Here is a 20,254-nt window from a genome sequence, read left to right on the forward strand (position 1 = left end):
GTCACCAAACAGTTTCCAAGGGTGGTCCCAAGTAGAGCATGTCACAGTAGACACTCTGAGAATCCAGCTGTCACAACATTTGCCTGGAAACAAAGTTTGAGTATCTACCTTCCTTTGTTAATAGTTCAAGTTCATCTTATCATTGCGAACAGCTTCTAATTCAGGGTTTCTCAACCTTCCTCATGTCGCGACCCCCGAATACAGTTCCTCATGTCATGGTGACCCCCAACCATAAAATTATTTTCCTTCCTACGTCATAACTGTCATTTTGCTACTGCTATCAATCGTAATGTAAATATCTGATATGCAGGATATATTTTCATTCACTGGACCAAATTTGGCACAAATACCCGATATGCCCAGATTTGAATACTGGTGGGGTTGGGGGGAGGGGTTGATTTTGTCATTTGGGAGTTATGGTTGCTGGGATTTGTAGTTCACCTGCAATCAAAGAGCATTCTGAACTCTACCAACGATGGAATTGAAGCAAACTTGGCACACAGAACTCCCATGGCCAACAGAAAATATTGGAAAGGTTTGGTGGGCATTGACTTTGAGTTTTGGAGTTGTAGTTCGCCTACATCCAGAGACTCAAATGATGATGGATCTGGACCAAACTTGGCACGAATACTCAATATGCCCAAATGTGAACACTGATGGAGTTTGGGGAAAATAGTCCTTGACATTTTGGGAGTTGTAGTTGCTGGGATTTGTAGTTCACCTGCAATCAAAGAGCATTCTGAACCCCACCAACGACAGAATAGGGCCAAACTTTCCACATAGAACCCTCATGACCAACAGAAAATTCTGTGTTTTCTGGTGGTCTTTAGTGACCCCTCTGACACTCTCTTGTGACCCCTCCAGAGGTCCCAACCCCCAGGTTGAGAACGACTATTCTAAGTGCATAATATTGCCATATAGATCGGGCCTCAACCCTACTGTGACTTTTATTGCATTTTTTTTTGGAGTTTCCTTTTCTCTGGCGACATCTAGCGCTTAGTCGTGACTTTGCAGGTTTAGTAAACTACGTCCCACTTTTAATACAATTTCATTTTCTGACAGTGGTCCAGTCCCTAAAGCAGTCAGATCAGCAGTTCAAACACTGAAAGCATGAACTACTTTTCTGGACGACTGTCAGAAAATGGAATCGGTCAAAAAAGTGGAAAACTTGGTGAAACAATATACCAAGCGTGGATTGAAATGGATTAAAATACGTAAAATTCATAATCTGAGGGTGTATGCAAGGTATCCCACATGTATTCCCAAGCTTGGCCCAAAGTATAATTTTACATTAAACTAGCTGTCCCCTGCCAGGCGTTGCTGTGGCCCAGTCTGGTGATCTGGAAAATAAAGTAATGAGAAGGTGTTGGTTTCTAATCTATGCAATTTCTTTATGCTTGTGGGTAAACATTATTATTTGTTGTTTCTTTGTCAGTGTTGATGGAGAGATTGTCTGGTTTGCCTCCTCTGGAACATGCAACATATCATTGTCCTTCTTTAGGGGTCCCTTTCAAATCTATACTACATCTGTCATATACATAGATATGTGTGTGTGTGAATCATATATTTATCTATCTATATCTATGGCTGGATGGCTCTTTGTCAGGAGGGCTTTGATTATGTTTTCTGTTGGAAATGGATGACCTTAAGGCAGCATTTCTCAACTTGGGGTCGGGACCCCTGGGGGGGGGGGGGTGACAGGGGGTCGCCAAAGACCACCAGAAAACACAGTATTTTCTGTTGGTCATGGGGGTTCTGTGTGGGAAGTTTGGCCCAATTCTATCATTGGTGGGGTTCAGAATGCTCTTTGATTGTAGGTGAACTATAAACCCCAATAACTACAACTCCCAAATGTTGAGGTCTATTTTCCCCAGGCTCCATCTATGTTCATATGGAGTATCTGTGCCAAGTTTGGCCCGGATCCATCATTGTTTGAGTCCACAGTGCTCTCTGGATGTGAGTGAACTACAACTCCCAAACTCAAGGTCAATGCCCACCAAACCCTTCTAGTGTTTCCTGTTGGTCATGGGAGTCCTGTGTGCCACGTTTGGTTCAATTCCATTGTTGGTGGAGTCTAGAATGCTCTTTGATTGTAGGTGAACTATAAATCCCAGCAACTTCAACTCCTAAATGTCGAGGTCTATTTCCCCCAAACTCCATCTGTGTTCATATTGGGGCATATGGAGTATCTGTGCCAAGTTTGGTCCGGATCCTTCATTGTTTGAGTCCACAGTGCTCTCTGGATGTAGGTGAACTACAACTCCCAAACTCAAGGTGAATGCCCACCAAACCCTTCTACTGTTTCCTGTTGGTTATGGGAGTCCTGTGTGCCAAGTTTGGTTCAATTCCATTGTTGGTGGAGTCCAGAATGCTCTTTGATTGTAGGTGAACTATAAATCCCAGTAACTGCAACTCCCAAATTACAAAATCAATTTTTGAGTGATGGTCACTCCTTGGGTTGGTAGGTATCTTGTGGCCAAATTTGGTGGCAATCAGTCCAGAGGTTTTTGAGTTATGATGTTACTCAAAACAAACAGAGCATTTATATATATAGATATAGATATAAATAGATTAAATAATCCACGCATAAGGGCATGGATATGACTATGTTTACCTTTTAAGGGCCACTGTTAGAAATGTAATTGGTTGAAAAGTGGAACACATTATAAACGATATGCCAAGCGAGGAGGACCCATAACTGGGGTGACACCACCGAGGAGGGAGAAAGAAAACATTGGCAGATCAGTCCATTGTTCCTTAAGGACTGGCTACTTGATTTATTCAAAATGCAGACAATTAGGTTATCGAAAAGTGAAGGCATCTCCCCTTGAATCCAATGGGATTCCCTGATTTCTGATTTGGTTTCTCTTTCCTCTGCTTCCAGGGAGATGATGGCGAAGTCGGACAGCGGGGCCTTCCTGGAGAACCGGTACGTCAATACAAGAACATACAACGACTCTCCGTTTTCCTTCTCCCTTCTGCTTCCCTGCTTTTCTTCCCTCCCTCCCTCCCTTTCTTCCCCACCTTTTCTTTTGGGAAAAGGGTGACCTTTGAGATCATAACCTCTCCATATCTGCGCCGTCACACCCAGACCCCATAACATTAAAACTAAGATGTGCTTCTCTCTTTATCTGGGTGAACCGCTGGGGGTCTTTCTTTGAAGCAATAACTCAATACTTTCAGCAACTGATGCCAGTCAAGGTATGAACATCAACAAAATGTTTATTTCCAAAGTCCTTGGCAAACTTGGCACAGCTTGCTAAAGTTACAACACAAAAAGTCAATTTGAGAAACCATAGAGATGTTCTTCCTTTCCCCTTTTTCTTCAGTTACTGAGGTAACCTTTCTCCAAATGGTAGAAAAAATCCTGAGATATTTCACCCTAACCCTGAGCTGCTCTGGTTAGAAAGAACAGGTCTTCCTCTATCTAAGCACAAGGTCAGTTTTGGAGATGAAGTAATGCTCAATAGTACTCAATAACTATTTATCTCTATTTCTCAATCACTCAATCACTCAATTACTATCTTAATATGCTTCTCTTTATCTCAGTTGCCTTTCTTAATAACTCAGTTTCTATCTATGACTCAATTTCTTTTCTTCAATAACTTAATATATGCTTTGGTTAGACCACACCTGGAATATTGTGTCCAATTCTGGGCACCACAATTGAAGAGAGATATTGACAAGCTGGAATGTGTCCAGAGGAGGGCGACTTAAATGATCAAGGGTCTGGAGAACAAGCCCTATGAGGAGCGGCTTAAGGAGCTGGGCATGTTTAGCCTGAAGAAGAGAAGGCTGAGAGGAGATATGATGAGGGCCATGAATAAATATGTGAGAGGAAGCCACAGGGAGGAGGAGGGAGCAAGCTTGTTTTCTGCTTCCCTGGAGACTAGGACGTGGAACAGTGGCTTCAAACTACAAGAAAGGAGATTCCATCTGAACATGAGGAAGAACTTCCTGACTGTGAGAGCCGTTCAGCAGTGGAACTCTCTGCCCCGGAGGGAGTGTGGTGGAGGCTCCTTCTTTGGAAGCTTTTAAGCAGAGGCTGGATGGCCATCTGTCAGGGGTGATTTGAATGCAATATTCCTGCTTCTTGGCAGAAGGGGGTTGGACTGGATGATGGCCCAGAGTTGGTCTCTTCCAACTCTTTGATTCTATGATTCTATGATATCTCTCTCTCTATAACTCAATAAGCTTCTCTTTATCTCTATATCTATCTATAACTCAATAGCTTTTCTTAATAACTCAATTGCTCAATTCCTATTCTATCTATTTATCTGAATATCTCAATTGCTATTCGATCTATCTCAATTGTACTCAATTGTACTCACAATGGGTTTTTCAGAGCTCCCTGCCTGACCAACAGCACATCTGAAGCTTTCTTTTCTACTGAAGGAGGCAGGGGAGATTCCAAAATGGAGATCTCAACTCTAGGAAAAAGGGCGGACTCCAAACCCAAAGAGATACTTTCTAAACCAATAACTGCAGAGGGCCTGCAGCCTGGTTTTCCAGACTCTATCAACAGCGAGAGTACGCTGGCATCGCTGCCCTAGCAAAGGAAAAACCACGCTGGTACGGAGAAAGAGGCAGAGAAAGAGGCGAAGAGAGAGGCAGAGTCTTATGACGTCATCGGACGTGCTGGCACAGTTTGCTCTCGCAGGACGCTAGTTTGCGGCGGCTCTTAGACTTATCCGTGTCATGTCAATATGTATTGTGCAAGTTTAAAATCTTCATGCTGATAGCGGTGAAAGAGTTAAGTTGTAGAGCATTATGAAGTATGTGTAGAAGAGACAAGGAAGATGTTGCAATAGACGAGGAGGCTGGACGCTGAATTAATGAGCTGATAACAGGGGGTATAAATAGAGCAGACACCATTTTGTTCTCCCCCTTGGCTCTTCTCCCTTGCATCTGACCATGCTGACAAGTCAGTGTTATTGCAATGAATGTAATGTTGTTAGAGACCCTATATTGGGTCTTCTTAGGTCCACATCACGGGAACACGTAAGGAAGGAGACAGTCCCAAAAAAAGATCAAAAAACAAGGTTTGTTTTAGTTTCTTCATGAAGAAGACGGACAGCCTGGCAGCATACGCAGATGCTAGCCTTCAAGTGACTACTGCGCCCCTCCTCTGTTTCTGCTGACTTTTATACTCAAGTAAACAAGAACATTTTTGGGGGTCATGGAAAGTACTCTCTTTCCAGCCCCTCTGCCTTGACCTTTTGATGGAAAGTACCTTCTTGTACCTGCAGACTCTACGCTTAACCACAACCTTTGAACTTAACCACAACACAACTACTTCCTATGTAGGCTTGAACTCTACATGTCACATCTTGTTTCTTAAACACATTTTCTTCCCTGTCGCTCCTTTTCTACAGAGAAAGGGTATATTTTTCTTTTGCTGTTAATTTCATTCAAAGCCCCTTGCTTAGCATTTGCAAATTTCACTCAAATACCTTTTCAATGTAAATAAAGATAAGAGCCGCTACTGAAGCAGAAACAACTGTGTCTGAAGTCAGTTAATGGGATGATAAGAAGTAAGTTGGCCAGCAAAGTGCACTGATAAGACTGAGACACCTGGTTGTGTCTTTGAACTGTTAGGAACAAAGATTACGCCAAGGCAGAAAATATATAGTAAATCTTCAGAAGTATTATTTCCGTGCCCAAAACATCTACACTCCCATAAAATATATGTGGTTTTAAAACATGCTCTCAAGAGACAAAAATAAGTAGCCTTCATTAAAAGTAGCATAGTTTTGACAATGGCTTTCATGGCTGGAATCACTGGGTTGTTGTAGGTTTTTTTTGGGCTTTGTAGTCACGTTCCAGAAGCACTCTCTCCTGATGTTTCGTCTGCATCTATGGCAGGCATCCTCTAAGGTTGTGAGGTCTGTTGGAAACTAGGAAAATTGAGTTTATATATCTGTGGAAAGTCCAGAGTGGGAGAAATAACTCTTGGAGGGAGGTGTGAATGTTTCAATTGGCCACCTTGATTAGCATTTGATGGAGCGACAGTTTTTTGGGGTGGCTTGTTACTGCCTGGGGGAATCCTTTGTTGAGAGGTGATTAGTTTCCTAGTTTCCAACAGACCTCACAACCTCTGAGGATGCATGCCATACATGCAGGCAAAACGTCAGGAGAGAATGCCTCTAGAACATGGCCATACAGCCCAAAAACTTACGACAACCCAGTAACATTGTTGGTTTACATACAAACTTCATATATTCAGCATACAGGTACATTGCTCATCAGCTGAAAGTTTCAACACTAATTTTTCTAAGGCATTCTGTTGCCGTCTCTTCTCTGTCTGATGTCTAATTCATGCTCTCTTAATGCAAACTGAGCACACCCTAAATACAACCAACTATACAATAGAGTGACTTCTAAAAATGGAGTCTCAGTCTGAATAGTCCCAGATCTGATCACATGGTCTGCAGTCCCTCCCACAACCTCAAACAACATAGAGGTAAGGGAAAGCTGCATACCAATACACACATATACAATACAGTAGTAAGCAATCTGAATTATGTACACAACAAGTAACTAGTGTAGGAGGCTAGTGGAAGGTTGCTCTTTCCAAAACATTTCTCTTTCTTTCTCCCTCCCTGGTCTGGATAGATTTGAGACGTTGGCCCTCTGACCAGATGGTTTCCATGGTCAAGAGGTGACTTTGGCAGACATTTTCCAAGTATCGCATTAACACTGTGCTTTCCTCTTCCCTCCTTGTGTGTTCCTTCTAGGGACCCAGAGGTCTCCTAGGTCCCAAAGGACCCCCAGGAATCCCAGGACCCCCGGTAAGTGATGGGGAGGCACTCCCTTCAACTAAGCAAACTCCCAAGGCTCCTCGTCCCACCAGTGACCGTTTCCTTTGTCTGTCCATCCATCCTAACAGGGTGTCCGGGGCATAGACGGGCCGCATGGACCGAAGGGCAACCTGGTGAGTAGCTACCAAAGCGGGGCATATTGAGTATTTGTGTAGAGCCTTCGACAATATATTTGTGTAGAGTTTGGTCCAGATCCATCCTTGTTTGAGTCCACAGTGATCTCTGAATGTAGGTGAACTACAACTCCAAAACCAAAGGACACTGCCCACCGAAGCCTTCCAGTATTTTCTGTTGGTCATGGGAGAACTGTGTGTCAAGTTTGACTTATGTTAGCGTTAGCAGAGTATCGCAGAAGCTCAGAATAATGGACTCTGGAGTCTCCGGTAAAAGCAGGTTTTCAGCTTTACTTAAGCAGCTCAAAATAGACAACATACACCATCAGTGGACAGACGTGAAGAGCACAAACCAAAAGAGATAGGAACCAATACAAACTGCAGCTGGAAGGAAGTTTATCTCTGGCACTCCCTAATCTTTCACAGAGCAAGAACTCAGGGTCACATTCTCACAGCTTGTTCCTTTGCTGTTGAACCCTTCTGTGTCAAACTACATCCTGTCAATACAATTCTATTACAATCACAATCCTATCACATAAAATTATATTTAAACACATATCATACATGAATTACACACTGACAATTTATGCCATGTGCATTCAAATGGATCATAGACTCCTGGCCCATGTCCGGCTCATGGTCCCAGGTTTCCCAGATCCCCTTCTCATGTAGTTTGGTATCTGGTTTGTGGTCCAGGGTTTCACGTGTCCTGTTGTCTCCTTCCCAGGGTCCACAAGGGGAACCAGGGCCCCCTGGTCAGCAAGGGACGCCAGGAACCCAGGTAAGTGGCAGCTGGTCAAGGTGGTCAAGGAACACTGTATATGGCCTCTTATATGGCCCAAGGTGAAGAGGGCTCTGTATGTTTGTCTGGACCATTTAATGCATGCGAAAGCAAAATCTGCTGCCCATTGGTGTGTAGATTGCCTTTGAATATAGAAGCTCAACAAAGCCACTGATGATCACTGGCCTGTGATGTCAAACTGGATTAACACTACAGTATAGGTGAAGCCATAGTCAGATTTACGAGGGTTGAATGAAAAGTAATGCCCCCACCTTCGTAACTCCTCAACAGATGGCAGTACTGGTATGCGGCAGGTACTGGCTCTCCTCTACAGTTCCATTTTGGCGGGAAACCTTAGCATTGAACGGTTGTGTTGTTAAAGTGCGAAGTATGGAGCCCTGTGCAGATGGTCGGTCAATGAGACTTAAGCAACGTGCAGTCATTGAATTCTTGACAGTAGAAGGTGTCACCCCAAAGGAGATTCATCAGAGAATGCAAGCTGTTTGTGGTGATTGTGTTGGTGTGAGTGCTGTGCGTCATTGGGCGAGAAAGTTTAAAGATGTTGAGGTGGGAACATCTGACTTGCATGACAAACAAAGAGTTGGGCGTCTTGTGATAGCAACCACCGAGTTTCACAAGCAAAAGGTTGACAGATTGATTCAGGACGATTGTCGTATCACTCAGAGAGACATTTCAAGCATAATTGGCATTTCACAAGAACGTGTGGGTCACATTATTGCTTTGCTTGGCTGTCAGAAGATCTGTGCACGCTGGTTGCGGAAACAGAGTGTTGACTTCTTCCGTGACGGCTTCAGAAAACTTGTTCATCATTGGCAGAAATTTATCCAATTGTCTGGTGATTATGTGGGAAAGTGAATAGTGGTCGTTAAAGAGCACATTCTAAGGATTATTTCTGCGTTTGCTTTTTAAAATATTCCCATCCAAACCCAAGTAACGAAGGTGAAGGCATTACTTTTCATTCAACCCTCATGTTATAGAAGAGTGTCAGAAATGAACAATAGCATATCATCTACATACAGTCATAAGGCCACGCAGATGTCACTCAGCTGCAGTTCCACTGTACCTCCCCAAACTACAACTCCCCAGATTCCTTAGCATTGAGGTGCAGCAGTTGCATTCATTCTACAGTGTAGATGCACCCATAGTCAGATCCAGCAAAGGAGACTGAGGGTCACATATGACCAATAGCATATCATCTACATATAGCAGAAGCAGGAGGGAAATCACAAGGCCACACAGATGTCACTAAACTGTAGTGTCCATCATTCCTCACCATTGTTGATACTGACAGGTGGCTGTTGACAATTCAAGTCCAAGTCGCTCTGGACACCCACATGATTCCCAACCTTGGCCCAAAGTATAACTTTAAATGAAATTAAACAAATACTGCATAAATGCATGGATATGTCCCTAGTCACCTTCTTTTGGGACCGGTGTCAGAAATAGAATCAGTTGAAAAGTGGAACACATTAACCATGTTCAGAAAATGGGAAAGGTCTTTAATGATGGTGCCTCCCCAAACTACAACTCCCATAATTCCTTAGCATTGAGGTGTGGCAGTTGAAGTGATTCCAGACTCCATTCTTTCTACAGTGTAGATACATCCATTGTTAAATCCAGCATAGAAGACAGAAGGTCACACATGACCAATAACATATCATCTGTGCATAGCAAAGGTGGTGGTGAGGGTGGGGTAAGTTACAAGACCACACAGATGTCACTAAACCATAGTTCCCATCATTTCTCATCATTGTTTTTCCTGGACAATGGCTGCTGGGGATTGTAGTCCATGAACCTCTGGATGCCAGCTTAATTTCCCTGCGGTCACTGGGCAGTCTGGGAACTATAGTCCAAAGAAAATGGACCATGTTGTCCTCTCCTGAGTCCTGTTGCACATTGCTAATGCTGCCTGCCCTCATTTCGTTCTGTGTTCTCTTTCCAGGGTCTGGCCGGACCCCAAGGCCCCATGGGACCTCATGGGGAAAAGGTGAGAGAGGCCAGCCTTCTGACCCCAAAATATTATGACTCCAAAAGGTGAGATGACCCCATATCTGACCTGACCCTTCCTTCTTCTCTCCTTCTTCAGGGCCCCACAGGAAAACCGGGTCTCCCAGGGATGCCTGGCTCCGATGGACCGCCGGTAAGTACCAGACCTTCATCCTCTTTTCTCCTTTTAATAAGCCACCCCAATAAATACCCCCATGATTTAATAGGAAATAGTTGAGAGGCCATTTCCTCTTGCTTTTTCTGGAGTACCTTCCAATTTTGGAATGATAGCCCTAATTAATCCTCTGCTGTCCCATCTTTCCATCTTCTCTTGAAATGTCCTGGTTTCTCTCTCCATTTCCTACTTTCCCCTTTTATCCTCAATAAAATACTGAAAGCTGTTTTCAAAGTACAAAAAGTATAACAAAAAATTGCGCTGGAAGACCTAGAAAATGCCTAGAGAGAACACTTGCACAGCATTTCTAGGTCCTCCAGCACAACTCTGGTCAACTTCCAAAGGAAGCGTACCATAGAATTGTTCTGGACAATCTGGAAAATGCAGAGAAGCCACTTCTCCAGTTTTTCTGGGTCTTCCAAAGCAACTCTATGGTTAGTGTCTGGTGGAAACATAACATAAAACTGTACTGAAGGACTGATTAAAAGCCTAGAGAGACCCCTCTAACAGTTCTAGGTCTGCCAGAATAACTCTATGATCAGCTAATAGCAAAAGCATAACATAGAATTGCATTGGAGGACTTTATATAAGCTAAGAGAGGACACCTCTCCTTAATTTCTTGATCCTCCAGTAGAATTCTATGGTCAACCCCTAGTGGAAGTGTACCCAGAGCTGGCCCCTGAATCAAGTTCCAAAGAGAGGGGAGAGTGTTTGGAGTTTCCGCCCCGCCTCTTCGGTTTGAGGGCAGGTGCAGGGGCCAATTAGATGCTGCGCATGCGCTCCCAGAGAGGTGTCTGTCCTTCTTCTTCCTCCTCTGAGAGGAAGCTTTTGTGCAGCCTGCTCCCCTCTGGGAGTGTTGGGGGAGATGTGCTGAGCTGGAGGCGGGATGTCAGGGAGCCGGCAGCCGCCTCAGCACTCCGTGGCTGGGCCTCCTCCTGAGGGTGCCTCAAGAGCGCCCCTCGGGGATTGGCACTATACGCAAATGCGTATCTTGCCTATTGTTTCAACCACCCCTGAGCATACCATAGAATTGCATACCATAGAATTGCACCATAGAATTGCCATACCATAGAATTGCACTATACCATAGAATTGCACTATAGGAGCTGGAGAATGCCTAGAGAGGGTATATTCTAATAATATGTTCTATTTGGAAATCTCTCAGTCCTCCAGCACAATGGAGGAAGTTAACCATAGAGTCATGCTGAAGGATATAAAGATTCCTAGAGAGAACATTTTTTAAAATCAAAACTATGAATAATCCAATCCATAAAAGTCAAAATCACAAATGTGGAGAACTGACTGTACACTAAGACCTTTGAATCTGTAAGGTATATATATTCCTGGCCAGGTACAACCAAAGGCTATCGGAGTAAACATTTCATGTCCCAGTGTTCCATGGAGTTGTGTTGTAGGACCTAAAAGTTCCTAGAGAGGTATTTGCCAAGTCCTCCAATGCAATTGTGGGGTCAATGAAATGAAATGAATACCAAATGGGTTTCTGTTCTTCTCTTTCAGGGCCACCCAGGTAAAGAGGGCCACCCAGGAACCAAAGGGAACCAGGTGAGTGGTTTCTGATTATGCCGGCCTTCCTCACAGGGCCGTTGTGAAGGGAAATGGAACAAGGAAGTGGGATGAGAAGATCTCGGGGATTTTCCTACTGGGAGGATGTTTCTATAGGTGCCAGGTCTATCTATTAAGGCCTTTGGAGACCAATTTCATTGAGAGTATTGTTGTGGGATATGTGCGTGATCTATAGTTTTCCACTCATATGGACCCTGGAAACACTGCACACTGGACAAAATAGCACAGAGACAAATAAAAACAGCAGAGTTTATTCATAGCGACGAGCAGTTTTGCTCAGTTAATCAGTTTTATGAGCAGAGTATTTTAGCACACTGTTTAGAAAACTCACAGATTCAGTTTTCATCCAAAATATCAGGAGGCTTTAATCTTGACATGTTGCACTATTTACAGCTGTTCACAGATCAGGATCCCCTGATCCACAATCAATCGGTAGATACAGAGCTATACTAACGATGCGGTTCACTCAGCTAGAGACAGATTGAGCATTTCCTCTCTCCTTTTATAACTACGAGTTGCCTTGTCATCAGTAAGGGACAAATGAATGATGCAACCCCTTTGTGGCACTCCAGGATAGGAAAAGCCCTCTGACATTAAACACCACACCGTTGGAAAGGGAAACAATCATTTTATTGAAGATAATTAAAAAGCAGGAAAGTAAAAAAGCACTTTAAAGAAATACTTTACTTATTCCCTGCTTTCCTTGTTAAAGTCTTGGAACGTGTGGTGGCCTCACACCTCCAGGTATTCTTGGGAGACACGGATTATCTGGACCCGGCACAGTCTGGCTTTAGGCCGGGACATGGTACCGAGACAGCCTTGGTCGCCTTAGTGGATGATCTGCGCCGGGAGCTCGACAGGGGGAGTGTGTCCCTGTTGGTGCTGCTGGACCTCTCAGTGGCCTTCGATACCGTCGACCACGGTATCCTTCTGGGACGCCTCGCGGGAATGGGCCTTGGAGGGACTGTTTTGCATTTCTAGAGGGTCGATCTCAGAAGGTGTTACTGGGAGACACCTGTTCAACCCCACAACCTTTGTCTTGTTGGGTTCCTCAGGGCTCAATATTGTCTCCCATGTTGTTTAACATCTACATGAAGCCGCTGGGGGAGATCATCCGGAGTTTCGGGGTGCGGTGTCATCTGTACGCGGATGATATCCAACTCTGTCACTCCTTTCCACCTGCTACTAAGAAGGCTGTCCAGGTCCTGAACCGGTGCTTGGCCGCTGTGATGGTCTGGATGAGGTCGAACAAATTGAAATTGAATCCAGACAAGACAGAGGTCCTCCTGGTCAGTCATAAGGCCGAACAGGGCATAGGGTTACAGCCTGTGTTGGATGGGGTCGCACTCCTCCTGAAGACGCAGGTTCGTAGCTTGGGTGTGATCCTGGATTCGTCGCTGAGCCTGGAACCCCAGGTTTCGGCGGTGACCAGGGGAGCATTTGCACAGCTAAAGCTTGTGCGCCAGCTGCGCCCGTACCTTGGGAAGTCTGACTTGGCCACGGTAGTCCACGCTCTAGTTACATCCTGTATAGACTACTGCAACGCTCTCTACATGGGGTTGCCTTTGAAGACGGCTCAAAAGCTTCAACTAGTCCAACGCTCGGCAGCCATGATTCTAACAGGAGCGGAGCGCAGGGAGCATACAACCCCCCTGCTGCGCCAACTCCACTGGCTACCAATTTGCTACTGGGCTCCATTCAAAGTGCTGGCGTTGGCCTTTAAAGCCCAAAATGGTTCCAGTCCAAGCTACCTATCCGACCGCATCTCTGCCTATGAACCCACCAGGACTTTGAGATCTTCCGGGGAGGCCCTGCTCTCGATCCCGCCTGCCTCACAGGCACGGCTGGTGGGGACAAGAGATAGGGCCTTCTCGGTGGTGGCCCCGCGGCTGTGGAACGCCCTTCTCACGGACATTAGACTAGCTCCATCATTAATGGTATTCCGCAAAAAAGTGAAAACCTGGTTGTTTGAGCAGGCGTTCAAATAGTCAGTGCAATGAATGTAATGAACAATAGGAATGGAACAATGGATGACGGATCTGGATCATGTTTTTAGTAATGAGACGCTAGCGAATGGCTATTGGTGTTAATTGTATATTGTTGTTAATTGTATACTTTTCTATAATATGATGTTAACTGTTTTTTATACTGTGTGATGGTAGCATTGAATTTTTGCTGTTCTTGTTGTTAACCGCTGTGAGTCGCCTAAGGGCTGAGAACAGCGGTATTCAAATAAAGTAAATAAAGAATAAATAAATAAATAAATAAATGAATAAATGAGACTCAATGTGTGGGAAAGGTTGGAAGAAAAGAAAGAGCCACAAAGAGCCATTGTTGCCAAAGTATTCTCAAGGAGATCTTGTGAAGTAGGCTGGGGAAGGGAGGAAGCAGATGGACAGCGTCCCCAGTGTCACCTGGGCAACAAAGCCAGGAATATATGTTAATTGCATATAACATTAACTGTCTTCCAGGGTCCATCAGGTCCTCAGGGTTCAATTGGATACCCAGGTCCCCGTGGTGCAAAGGTAGGTGTCCTGCATTTCCCTGTGTGGCTTTTGCAGTTATCTGTGGCTGCTGGGGTGGGAGTGGGTGGGATGTGGCCACGAGGAGCAAAAGTGACCCTATCCAGATCCAGCCAAATCCTATTCATGCTTGGGGTCCAATATGGTCAACTGACCACTGCAGGCTTCCATATCTATTGGATTCCAGACTGGCAAAGTTGGATTTAGGGAGAATTTTGTGGGGCTCAATTTAAGGAGAGATTTGGAAGTTCTGTGGGATTTGGAGAGTTTTCACCTGCATTGATATCAAATAATTGCCGTAATATTTACCTCTCTCTACCTGTCTCCCAGGGAATGGATGGCATCCGGGGCCTGAAGGGTCACAAGGGCGAGAAGGTAAGTCCTGGGTTTAATACATAATACAAGGAAAGCCACAAAACCTTAATTATGGGTTTCAGCTTCGGGAAGGACACAATCCTCCCCGTTTTCAGAGAGCAGTGATGGTGAAAGAGGCCATCCTTATCTAGACCCTTTGTGGTTTTGTCAGTTCTCCCGTGATCAAGCACATTGGTCATCATAGTTCTGTTAATTTGAGCACTTAATTGTTATAGTTCTGTTTGATCCATTCCTGAAACTTCAGTCCAGCGTTTGCCTTCTCTATGACCGCCTGCATAAATAGCCAGTATACATTTTCAAAGGCTTTCTCCACATCTAAGAAAACTAAAGCAACTTGCTTTTCCTTATGGGCCTCGTAGTATTCTAGGATGTCCACAACGCTCCTAATATTGTCACTTAAGTGTCACCTCTTTGCTAGAATTTCAGCAAAAATATTATTCATCAAGGATACTTTTTGGATTCTCTATGTCTTGGGAGCTACTACATTTAGGAGAGGCAGCTAGGATCATGAGCAATGTTGGACTAAGTCTGTAGCCACACTGCAGAATGAAAAGTTTGACACCACTTCATTGCTCTGTCTCAAAGTTACAGGAATCTGGGCTTTGTGTTTTGTTGTGGCATCAGAGCTCTCTGGCAGAGAAGGCTAAAGATATCTCATAAAACTACACACCCCAGAATCCTACTGTGCTGAGCTATAATTCTGCACTGTGGCTCAACACCAGGACTTGGGCAGAACAGGGTTCGAATCCCTGCTTATCCCAGAAAGCCCACTGGGTGATCCTAGATGAGTCACACTCTCTCAGGCTCAGAGGAAAGGTCCACATAGATCTGGCCAAGAACAATCTGGAAGAGGCAGCATGGTGGAATGTTTTGAGCCTTGGATTAGGGTTGTGGGAGAGATGGATTCGAATCCCTGCTCATCCATGGAAACACAGCTTGAGCTAGACATACCATTGACCCTTTAGGGTTTGCTGGAGAAATCATGCCAAGAAACCCCAGTGACAGGCTCATTTCAGGATTGCTCTTAATATCTTCTAAGACCATCATTACATCATCTGCAAACATTCTCCTTTGTATTGATTCTTTTTTTGTGATCTTCCCATCTTTCATCTCTTATTTCTATCTTCTTTCTCTTAGTAGTACTTTCCGTGTTAAAAAACTAGTGGGGAAAGTGAACGTCTTTGTCTTGTTCCTTTTTCTATTTAACAAATGTCTGTTAATTCTTCATTTATGTCGGTAGTCCTTGCGTAGCAATTACCATTAAATGAAGAGTCTCGTTATTTCCAAAGGACCTTTACTGCTAATACGCAGAAGTGATGCCATTACCAAACATGTTTTTGTGAAGACTCAAAGGTCTCCCTATGATTTCCTATATGAAGCCTGGCATGTCCACTGTTCCTAGGATCATAAAACATGCTGATCTCCTCCTAACACCATGAGAGAAAAGGCCTGCCTGCCTTCCTTCCCTTCCATTTTATGGTTTCCTGGTAACACCTTTAGAGTTTCTGCCATAGGACCCTTCACACATTCACTACACATTCACAGACCCCACTTTGTCTCCTTAATGACATGACATGGCAATTTATTTGTATTCTTGCATATTGTCAGCTATAAATTTATTTTATTCAAGTCCCAAAGTTTTTGTTCCATATTCATTTTTTTCTGTTACTGCGAGCATGAAGTTTCACTGTAAGTTATCAAATGCCTTCTCAGCGTCTAAGAAAATCAAAGCTACTTGTTTTTCATTGTGTTTTGCTAAATATTAATTGAATCATAGAATTGGAAGGGACCCCTAAGGGCCATCCAGTCCAACCCCCTTCTGGCTTGCAGGAAAAGCACAATCAATGCCTTCCTGACAGATGGCCATCCAGCCTCTGCTTAAAAACTTCCAGAGAAGGAGACTCCACCAGATTCGGAGGCAGCAGCATATTATACTGTTGAAGAGTTCTGACTACTTTGAGGTTCTACCTAATATTTAGAAGGATCCTATTTGATTCCATTGCGTTTCTTGTATTATTTCATCATTGTCGCTTAGCTAAAAAATACTACATTGATTTTGGTGTATAATGTTTTGATGTATAATGCCTTAAAAGCAACCAATAATTAATAATGAGATTTGTTTCCTGGTGGAAGAGTTGTCCATAATTCTGCTGCCTTGTTCCTCTTTCCTGCAGGGAGAAGAGGGCTTCTCTGGGCAGAAGGGCGATTTTGGCGTCAAAGGGGACCGGGTAAGAACACCCCCACTTTGGGGTCCTGCACCCCTCTCAAGACATAATCTCTTGGGAGACCCGGGTGGTGGCTTCATTCCCTGACTTTCCTTCCTGCCTAAACTCAGGGTGAAGCCGGTGTCCCAGGATCCCGAGGTGAAGATGGACCAGAAGGCCCCAAGGGACGGACGGGACCCCCAGGAGACCCAGGCCCCATTGGGCTTCTGGGAGAAAAGGTGAGCAAACAAATTGGAGATGGAAAGAATGAACACACCAGGTCCCGTTTTCTCTGTAGACCAGACCTTCCCCTTGCAATCACTTCAATGTCTCCCATTCTTTTTCCTCTTGCAGGGAAAGCTCGGGGTGCCGGGTCTGCCTGGATATCCGGGGCGGCAGGGCCCCAAGGTCAGTATGAGACCCCCACGGGGTGGCCATTATACCCCTGCTCTTTCTCTCTATATATAGTATGGTATATACACACACACACACACACACTAACTAACTTATGTATCCAGTGCTGCATAAATATGCATTCTGTCCTGTTGTTACTTGGAAATACTATTTCTTAGCTTTTCGATTTTAGGCTCATGGCCTAATCACTTGAACGGTTCCAGATCTGGCCTTTTCTTGGAAGTCACATTTTCTCTGCCTCAAATAAAGGTGCAGGTGTACACACACACACACCTTCCAAAATATTCATCTTCATTAAATTGCTTCCTTCCTTTAGGGATTAATGTCCTAACCATGACCTTCAGGGCTGTGTTTTTCGTCTCGTGATAACCCTCATCCTGGGACTTTTCAAGGGAATGTCATTTTGGTTGCTAGTAGCCAATCCTTTCAGTCTATGCTCTGCATACATACATTACTATGGGACAATAGCTAATCCTTTCTATCTCTATACTGCCCTCTTGTGGTCACATCCAAGCAATGAAAGCATGCAAACATCCTCAGAGGCCAGAGCTAATCCTTCCTGTCTATACACTGCCATCTTGTGGCTGCATTTGAGCACTACATACATACATTCATACATACATGGAGGCCAGCAGCTAATCCATTGCATCTATGTACTGCCATCTGCACCTATGTGCTGCATGTATTTATTCATTTTTGTGGCCTTTGTCCCAAAAAGGGGTTTTGCTTTCATTTGAAATCCTGCCAGTATTTTAACTTTGACCAAGGAAAGTAAGTGTGCTATGTTCGGTCCAGATCCATCAGGCAACGGAGGAGCCTTTGTGGGACAAGCATACATATATATTTTCACTTTTATATTGAGAAGTGCGGGGGGGGGGGGGGAGTACATAGGAAGCAGATTTCATAATATATAACACTCAAACTAGAACATCTTACAAAATCTAAGACAAACTACCCAAAATGCATATTGTTGGGTCCTTAAATTTGAAGCCTGTAAACTCTTCCATTTACTTGTTCTTCCTCCATTTCAGTCTAACAGTAATGTACAGTGTTCCTTCACTTAACATGGTGGTTACGTTCCAGAACCACCCGCAATAAGTGAAAATCCGCAAAGTAGGGATGCTGTTGTGACTCAGCTGGAATCTCAGAGTGATTATGATGGGGATGATGGGATTCGGATTCACAGCCAGGTGCAAAGCAATGATGTCCCTGTGTTAGATGAAGAAGACCAGGAACAGGGGGCAGAAGTTCAGTTGTTTCCCACAGCAAGAGATGACGCTGTTGAAAGTGAAACTACTGAGAGCCAGGTGCAGGATTCAGCAGGAAGGGAGGACGGTTCTCAGCCAGATAGTTCTCAGCCTGATAATGAGGGAAAGAGCACTAATGAGGGAATTGACCTTGATGAAGCCGGAGGTTTGGATTGAGCCAATCGGTTGGAATTCAAGGTTTGAAGGAGTGTCAGGATTGCTAGCAGATGAGAGAGGGAGGTTCGGGGCCATAGAAACGCCTTCATGTTGTCCAAAGAGTATTAAACAGGCTGTTTGAATCTGCCTCAGTGTCAGAGCAACTTCCTGCTTCAACCCAGAGACTTTGGATTTATCTTGCCGCTTTCATGTTCATGTTTTAGGACTTTGCCGTGTGCTCATGGGACTTGGCCTGACCTTTGTCTTCATGGATCTTGTTTGCCTATGTTACCTTGGATTTTTCTTTTGAGATATACCTTTGCCTTTTTGAACTTTTTATCTTTTCTTTAATAAACCATAAAGACTACTGCTGGTGTGTGTTGTGGCTGAGCTAGTTTCTGACGATGAGGATGATGGGATTCAGATTCCTGTTGGGTTTCAGCTTCCTGGCTCTTTGTCTGTGCCTCAAATCTCTGAGCCTGCTTCTGAGGCTCTCACAGACAGTGCAGTGTCAACACAGCTGTTTTCACCAGAAATGAATGTTAATGAAGCAAATAGCGAGCCGGTGCCTTACCGCGATGATACCGAAAGTACAGACAAGGATTTGACCCGAGAAGCTTGCCTTGATCTCCGGGGTCAGGTGGAATTTGCATCTGGCAAGCAGACGGGAGGTTAGCTTGGTGCGAGGTCATCGCAATGCTTTTATGATGCTGAGAGCCTAATGTTTTGATGTTAGAAAGGTATTTAGGCCTCCTGGAAACTCTGTGAAAGCATCAGTTCAACGTAGCTTATTAGCCTGAAAGCTTCATGGAATAACCTTAGCCTGGAAAGCAGTGCGCTTGGGATTTCTTGCATCGTGATTCTTGGGGCAAATGTTTCATTGCTTGTACCTGGGACTCTGGTTTGAACTTTGCCAATAGGATTATGTCTCCTGCTTTTACCTGAAGATCTTTGGAACTGTATCCTGCATTTAACCTTAATCTCTGGGACTTTGCAATGCTTATTCTTTATTTTGACTTGGATTTTTTCCTCAATAAACTATAAAACCACAACTCTTGTGTGGTGGTGTTTAGAAGCAAGGTGAAGCCTATTCCGAGTTGCAACAGTGTGTTCTTTGGTGTCTTAAGCAAGATGATTTTACTCTGAGGTGTGACAGATGCCATATTAATTGTAAGGCCAGGGAGGCAGGACTGGATGTTTCTGGGGTGGCAGCAGAGTCTCCGGTAGGCTGCATCCCTGCCCAGAACAAGAAGGAGGACAAAGCATGTCCGCTTGCATCCCGAGCCACCGACAGAATGAGCAAAAACAGCGACAGGACACGAGGGGCCACACACCAGCCTCCCTTTCTGAGGCCCTTTCTTTTTATAAATATTAATATTTATTTTAAAAATCTGCAAAACAGCGAGTCCGCGTAAAGCAAACCGCGAAGCAGTGAGGAAACCCTGTATACGTTGTAGCAATCAGTAAAAAAATCAACCCATATCATTTTCCTAATGTTAATGCTGTTCAAAAACCTCTAGACAGAAGAAGGAATGAAGATACCTGGTGAAACATTAGTTCGTTGCCAAAGGTTTTCGGACTTACTTGTATGTCTAACGGTGTTTCTGTTTCCCACAGGGTTTGCAAGGCTTCCCAGGATTCCCAGGGACCAACGGCGAGAAGGGAGGCAGGGTAAGAAAGCCTTCTCTCCAAATACGTAGTACTCCCCACTTCCTTCTTTGGGGGCATGGCATGGCACTTACAGGGGGCAGTCCAGTTTGGGGGAACCCCAGAAAGACTGATCACAAAGGGAAAGGGCAACTTGCCAGGATTTGGAAAGATTTGGATCCGCCCAATGTCTTGCTCTTATTCTTTT

At 44.4% G+C, this 20,254-nt stretch overlaps 1 protein-coding gene across 1 annotated transcript in view; it reads left to right on the forward strand.

The window, feature by feature from the left end:
- Positions 1-20,254, forward strand: part of COL11A2 (collagen type XI alpha 2 chain) — a 141,299-nt gene that overhangs the window by 75,995 nt on the left and 45,050 nt on the right. Inside the window, exons 20-32 of the mRNA XM_067465616.1 lie at positions 2,885-2,929; positions 6,738-6,791; positions 6,890-6,934; positions 7,662-7,715; positions 9,679-9,723; positions 9,823-9,876; positions 11,416-11,460; positions 13,953-14,006; positions 14,334-14,378; positions 16,553-16,606; positions 16,714-16,821; positions 16,937-16,990; positions 20,017-20,070. Of these exons, the coding sequence (XP_067321717.1) occupies positions 2,885-2,929; positions 6,738-6,791; positions 6,890-6,934; positions 7,662-7,715; positions 9,679-9,723; positions 9,823-9,876; positions 11,416-11,460; positions 13,953-14,006; positions 14,334-14,378; positions 16,553-16,606; positions 16,714-16,821; positions 16,937-16,990; positions 20,017-20,070 (711 nt within the window). The remainder of the gene's footprint in view (positions 1-2,884; positions 2,930-6,737; positions 6,792-6,889; positions 6,935-7,661; positions 7,716-9,678; positions 9,724-9,822; positions 9,877-11,415; positions 11,461-13,952; positions 14,007-14,333; positions 14,379-16,552; positions 16,607-16,713; positions 16,822-16,936; positions 16,991-20,016; positions 20,071-20,254) is intronic.

This window comes from Anolis sagrei, chromosome 2 (genome assembly GCF_037176765.1).
Source record: "Anolis sagrei isolate rAnoSag1 chromosome 2, rAnoSag1.mat, whole genome shotgun sequence".
In the NCBI taxonomy this organism is placed as follows: Eukaryota; Metazoa; Chordata; class Lepidosauria; order Squamata; family Dactyloidae; genus Anolis; species Anolis sagrei.